At 44.5% G+C, this 7,418-nt stretch overlaps 1 protein-coding gene across 1 annotated transcript; it reads right to left on the minus strand.

Moving 5' to 3' along the window:
* Positions 1 to 550: 550 nt before the first annotated feature.
* On the minus strand, positions 551 to 2,204 carry LOC131245216 (scopoletin glucosyltransferase-like). Its single transcript, XM_058244525.1, has one exon. The coding sequence runs from the start codon at positions 2,071 to 2,073 to the stop codon at positions 619 to 621; it is 1,455 nt and encodes a 484-aa protein (XP_058100508.1). The 5' UTR covers positions 2,074 to 2,204; the 3' UTR covers positions 551 to 618.
* Between the last annotated feature and the right edge of the window lie 5,214 nt (positions 2,205 to 7,418).

Raw genomic sequence — 7,418 nt, forward strand, 5'->3', positions numbered from 1 at the left:
TATATATTCATGATATATAGGGTCAACCGTAATGTGTATGGTACATCTAATCTATCCATTAAGTACTTCCCTTGATGCTCTACAATACCCCTTAAAAACAAAACAACTTGTCCATTATCGACTGGACCACAAAATGGAAAGATGAGAAGTCCACCATTAAAAACTTCTAAATTACATTAGCAGCTCATTTTGATGGGTAAAAGACATCCAATCCGTTTAGTGTGTGCATGCTTTAATGATCTCTTAGGGCTTTAAAATTTTTAAGTCTTTTTACAAGATTTTTGTAGATTTTCAAAGGTTCACTTCCCAAGCTCTTTGGTATGAATACCTACTTTATTTGTCCTAAACACTTTAGAAGTTAATCAAACACACAATCTATTGACCAGTGAGCATGTTACCACTTAAAATCCAAACGTGATAGCATGCAAACGGCTTACGAACAAAAATTAAAGGGCATCCAAACGACCCCTAAAATCACCTTCTTCTTCTTCTTCTTCTTCTTCTTTTTAATTTTTAATTTTTGTTTTTTTTTTTTTGATTTAAAAAAAAAAAAAGTGTATCCAAACAACCCTAAAATCAACAGGATGCCAAACGTTTTCTTCAAGCATAGGTAATTTATCATTTAGCTTTCAGGCTGTACGTCTTCAGCTCTTCGATCAAACGGCTCATGTCGGCGTAGGAAGATCCGCCCACTTCTACAGCTCTGTTGGCCATCTCCCCCAACTCCTTGGCCCTCTTTCTCATCCCTTCTGCTTCTTCTCCACCGTCCATCATCAAGGTGATCACCTTCTTGATCTGATCCCTCCTTATCACCGGCCTCTTCATCTCTTCATAAGAAACCCATACTCTGCTCCCTACTGAAACACCGATCTTCAGTACCTGGGTGATCAGCTTCTCGTTATAGAACTGCTCCGCAAACATGGGCCACGTGACCATCGTCACTCCAGCACTTATGGCCTCGAGCGTGGAATTCCACCCGCAGTGAGTAACAAACACTCCTACCGCAGGATGGTTGAGGATGAGTACCTGTGGGGCCCACCCCCTCATGATGAGGCCCTTCCCTTGCATCCTCTCCTCGAATCCATCAGGCAACCATTCATTTTCAGATAACTTCTCGCTATTCCCGACCACCCAGAGGAAAGGACGGTTGGATGCTTCCAGAGCCAGTGCGATCTCCAGAAGCTGAGGAGCGGTGAACTGGCTTAGGCTCCCGAAACAAACATACACAACGGAGGCTGACGTATTTCCGTCAAGCCACTTCAAACAGTCGTCTGGGCCAATACAGGCCTTCTTCCCTCTCTCGGCAACATCGACGGTATTTCTATTGCAGAGAGAGACTGGTCCAACGTTCCACGCCTTCCTACCCAGCTCCATCTTGTAATGCTCCACGTAGGCCGGCTCCAACTCATAGAAGGTGTTCATGACTACTCCAAAGCTCCTGGCATCCGCCTCTTTGACTCGCTCAAAGAACTCAAAAAAACCGCTTTGCGCTTTAGCGAAGTCTGGAATCTGAGATTTGGTGAGCTCTATGGAGTGCGGGAGGCACGGAACTATAAAGGCCTCCATGTCCGAGGCGACGTTTTTATGAGGCGCGTAACGCTGAAGCCTCTCCGTGACACAGAGCGAGAAAAAGCTAGTCCCGTTGAAGACCAACCTCGGTATCTCGAACTTGTCTGCAACATCAAGTGTCCACGGCAAGAACATATCTGAGATGATGCAGTCGGGGTGGTGTTCCTCGACGAGTTGCTCGAATGGTTCCTGGAGCATGTCAACTGCTTTCATGAAGTCTATTAAGTTGTCAATGGATTGGATGTCATTGAGATTTTCACACCCGTCTGGTAAGCCGGCAACTGAGGAAGGGAATTCGAGGCAGTGGATCTCGATCTGGTGGCCGGAGCATCGGGTTCGATAGATGGTCTTTTCGAATAGGGAGGCATTGCTGGGTGTGGCGATGATGCTAACCCTCGCTTCACGCTCTGCAAATAGCTTGGCCATGTCTATCATGGGGATCATGTGGCCTGGAGCCAGGAAAGGGAAGCAGAATAGATGAAGTGGATGGCTTTCGACACCCATGCTTAATCCGCACAGGGAGACTGGAAAAGAAGTGATAGGAGTGTTGGAATGGCTGCGCTTTGGTTTTTCCAGTCGAGTGCAGACTATTTAAGATGAGTTGGCTTTTTTGGCTTGATTTGGATTCTAGAATATTAGTTTTTCCAGCCAATCCGAAGAGGTGGCTTTGGTTTCTCTGGAGTGCATTGTTCGGGAACCTACAGCGATAAGGCTTCTAGAAACAAAAACCAGAACCCGCTCGGAAGGGCTATAAACGGGCCAGGCCGGGCCGGGCCTAGCCTGTGGTTGTTCTACGCCCAGTTTTTGAACTACGAGGTCTGACGTTGACCCCCCGACAACGAAGGCACGCGGACTGCGTACTGTCTCACCTGGCTACGGTACCGAGTAAACTCTTCTGGAGGCGCAACGTGATGTGAGTGCATTATTGCTGCCGTCCATTCATTTTATAGACTCATTCCCAGGCACGATCCAAAAATTGAAGCGTAAGTAAAATTCAAGTGGATAGCACCGTATGAAACAGTGTAGATAATGAATGTTGATGAAAAATCCAGTACAACCTTTTTAGATATTAGAGTACTTGCAAGGGGAGAAGACAAATGAAACCCTGTCGGGAGCAGGGAACCTTCCGAAGCCAAAGTTAGGCTAAGAATTTGGTTCAGTAGTATTGAGAAGTTTTGAACGAGAGATTTTGTATAGCTTTCACCAATAAAGATGCTTCTATTTATAGTCGAGGAGAGGTGGTAATATAGACGCAATCTCTCTATTTAGTAGGGACGTAGTGTAGAGGGAATCGAGTCCTGAAAATGCCAGGATGATCTCCCGAGATTCTCGGCGAACATATGGGGAGATTCGTATTCCGAGCATGTCGGTGCTGTCCTCGAGATCTTCAGCGGAGATATTGGGTTGGTCTTTCGAATAAGACTTGATTAACAGGAACCGAGGGTGGCGTGTAGTAGGAGGCCGAGGCTGACCTGACCAAGGGGTAGTATACCAATCTGGACTCTCTAGCAAGCCCTGACCCTTCTCTTTGTGTCATGTAAATTGTTGACCTACCAATCTGCACTAATATTTTGTATTATGATAGTGATGCCGAGCTCCTTTCCTTAATAGAATTTGAATGAAATATGTTGTGGGAGGTCGAACTTAAGAGTCTGAGGTGGTCTTAGCCGACCTGAATATTCGAATGAGCTTTGAGCCTCCCATTATCATTGGGTAGATGGCCGACCTGGTGACCTGCCTTCATACGTAGTAGATCGACCTCTCTTCGGCGGAGGAGATCTTCCTTGACCATTGAGGAGCTCATTGGTCATAACTGGCACTTGCCGACCTTGTGTCCCACTGAGATATCTGAGCTAACCTCTTCTCTTTAGCCAGACCATTTTTCTCCATAACAGTAAGCCCCCTACTTTTGAGCTCGCAATGCGGGCTTGTGAAGTAAGTTGGTTTTTGGTGAGGTTAAACATTTTATCCGAGTGAGAGCGTTGGGGTGAGTTCTTCCTTTTATTAAGGGAATTCTGCTCTTGTCGAACAAATGAGTTAGCTGAAAGACCCCTTTATGAAGGGCCGAGTATTTTACTTAGGAGGATTATTTTTCATCACATTAAAAGATCTTCATTATAGATCATGTGATCCAAGTGGCATTATCAATTAGTGGTTCGACCTCTTCTTTAAGGGTCGGACGACTGGTGAGGACTATTTTTTTCTTACACTAAGTGTTACGCCCCAAACCCAGAAATCGGATTCACAGGAATCCCGATCGCCGAATTCGATGCCGACAGCCTCCGTAGTACCCCATTCTCGGCTCCAGCGCCCATATACCAGGTTCTGATCCTGGGATCTTACAAAGAGGATTTTTCAACGTACATTTATCTCGTAAGAAGCATAACCACAAGTTTACCCAAATCACAAAAGCAACATTATCATCACATATCCATTAATATAAATTTTGAATACAATGCTGGAAGGAAAATACATATGTCAAAATAAAATCAAAGCTCCAGAAGACAGCTGCACGCTCCAAGCTCAACGCTGCTATAACCTAACGCCACCTACACGCATCTATCGTGCATAAGCTTATAGAAAGCTTAGTGAGTGGTGAAAGTGTGTGCACAAAGTAAGTGCCGATTAAACAATATCAGAGTAATTAGATTAAGCGAAAATACTGATAAGCCCATAAATTATACAATATCAGAAACACTGGCAAGATCATAAATCATACGATATCAAAGTAATACGAAAACATGCTGATAGGCCCATAAATACCATCATCCTTATCTAAGCTATACGATGCAAAGAGATATAATAAATACAATATCATATACTGATGAAGTAATGTAAATCAGCTATGCAATGCGGGGACAGTAAGTCAAATATCAGATGTTGATGATGCAATGCAATATGCGGTGTAAATGAAATGACCAAGCTGGAGTGAAGTCGGGATGATAGTACATACTATCGCAGGCTATGGGGTCCATCACAAGAGACTTCTATCCAAACCAGTCCAATACCTAAATTTAGATAGCCAGACTCAATATAGTAGACTCCTGATCTCAGGTTAGTCGCGCGCCCAACCAAAATCCTTGCCATTATGAAGGTACACAACAATTACTTACGCACCACCAACCCAAGTGTATAGTGAATGAATGAATGAATGAATATGTAACTCCTACTCGATAAGTCCACATATTAGTCCGGTTTCTCTCTGGGGTCATCACTGGGGTCTAGTACATTCTACATGCAAATCGCCGCCCACTGACGTGCGACCATGCAAGTGGAAGAGACCTCACCATCCGTTGGACAATAGTCAGTCAATATCTACCTAGCACGTCGATAGCGGACCCATTTACGAGCTGGTCAAACTCAGCCTATCTATGCCCCTACTCTCAGGTGAATAAGGCTACACCCCCTCCTAACCGACTATGACATAGTGGGAGACGCGACCTCCTGGTATTCAGCCCTTATGCGCTCATATATATCCACTCGGTCTCCACATTGGGGCGTCTCCTGGCCACGAAGGTTTAAGGATTTTCACCTAGGGACTTTTATGGCACACGTATCCGAGAATAGATTTTCAGTGTCCCATCTGTCCATCCACGATATGCTTGTGGAGGCTACGACTCTGATGTCGCTAGGGCACACAATGCAAGATGCATGAGTCATATAATCCAGTCATGCATCAATCCTACGCATACCGTGCATTCATGTGAGACAATCTCCGCCTATTAGGGAGTCTCATAACAACCTACCCAATGACATATGTAATAGTCAACCACATCTCATAACAAACATGCAAATAATGTGTATGGGCATGTATCATGATGCTATGCTGTCACATACTCATAACCGGTATCAATAACTGGCATCGACAATCGACCTCGACAATGTGGACATTTAACCAACATTGCCCCCAAGAAATGACGCACATAAAGCGTAATGTATAGTGGGCTCATGGCCTTACATAAGGGCCAAATATACAACACTATGGGTCTCACTTAAGAGCTTAATACACATCACGATGGGCCTTTCACATGGGCCTAACATACATTACAATGGGCTCTATCGCTTGGCCCTCAATGCATCACAATGGGCCTCATCACATAGTCCTCATATACATCACATTGGGCCTCAAACACAGGTTAAATACACATTACAACGGGCCTCAAATACGGGTCGCATATACATCACATTGGGCCACGACAATCGGCCTCGATAATCGGAATCGGCAATTGGCCACAACAATCAGAATCGATCAATAATTGACCTCAATGATCGAAATCGACAATCGGCCATAACAATCGGAATCGATCGATAATCGGCCTCGATAATCAATATCGGCAATCGGCCACAACAATCGGAATCAATCAATAATCGGCTTCGATGACCGAAACCTGCAATCGGGCACAACAATCTGTCTCGATCGATAATTGGAATCGACAATCGACTGTGACAATTGGAATTGATCAATAATTGGCCTCGATGATCAGATCAGCAATCGGCCACAACAATCGGAATCGATCAATAATCGGCATCGATGATCGGAACCTGCAATCGGCCACAACAATCGAAATTGATCGATAATTAGAATCGGCAATCGGCCATGACAATCGAAATCGACAATCGGTCATGATAATCAGCCTCAATCGCTAATTGGCAATCGACCACGACAATCGGAATCGATCGATAATCGGCCTCGATGATCGGAATTGGCAATCGGCCACAACAATTAAAATTGATCGATAATCAAAATCGGCAATCGGCCATGACAATCGGAATCAACAATCAATTACGATAATCAGCCTCGATCGCTAATCAACTATCGTCCATGATAATCAGAATCGATCGATAATGGGCCTAACATACATTACAATGGGCTCTATCGCTTGGCCCTCAATGCATCACAATGGGCCTCATCACATAGTCTTCATATACATCACATTGGGCCTCAAACACAGGCTAAATACACATCACAACGGGCCTCAAATACGGGTCGCATATACATCACATTGAGCCACGATAATCAGCCTCGATAATCGAAATCGGCAATTGGCCACAACAATCAGAATCGATTAATAATTGACCTCAATGATCGAAATCGACAATCGGCCATAATAATCGGAATCGATCGATAATCGGCCTCGATAATCGATATCGGTAATCAGCCACAATAATCGGAATCAATCAATAATCGGCTTCGATCGCTAATCCACTATTGTCCATGATAATCAGAATCGATTGATAATTGGCCTCGATGATCGGAATCGGTAATCGGCCACAACAATCGGAATCGATCGATAATCGGAATTGGCAATTAGTCACGATAATCAGCCTCGACAAATTGGCATCGATGAGAATGGGCCTAACAAGGCCCAAGGGAAGGTCATAATGTGGACATTCAACCATCATTGCCCATCAATGTGGACATTTAACCAACATTGCTCCTAAGGAGTGACCTATATAGAGACAAACATATAGTGGGCCCCTAACCTCTCGCAAGTGCCTCATACAAAATATAATGGGCCTCATCATATGGGCCAAAAATATATCACAATGGTCCATGAATACATCAAGTCGGGCTTCATTAAAGGGTTGAAATATATGGTCTTCAAATACACAACAGGTGGGCCCTACACATGGGCCATAAATACATCACATCGAGCCTTGCCCATGGGCGAAAATACATTACAATGGGCCACAACTCATGGGCCTTAATACACAATGGGTGGGCCCTACACATGGGCCTAATATACATCACAGGTGGGCCCTGCACACGGGCCTCAAATACATAACAAGTGGGCCCTATGCATGGGTCTCATATACATCAAATGGGCCACGCCAACGGGCCTAATATA

This window comes from Magnolia sinica, chromosome 1 (assembly GCF_029962835.1).
Source record: "Magnolia sinica isolate HGM2019 chromosome 1, MsV1, whole genome shotgun sequence".
NCBI lineage: Eukaryota > Viridiplantae > Streptophyta > Magnoliopsida > Magnoliales > Magnoliaceae > Magnolia > Magnolia sinica.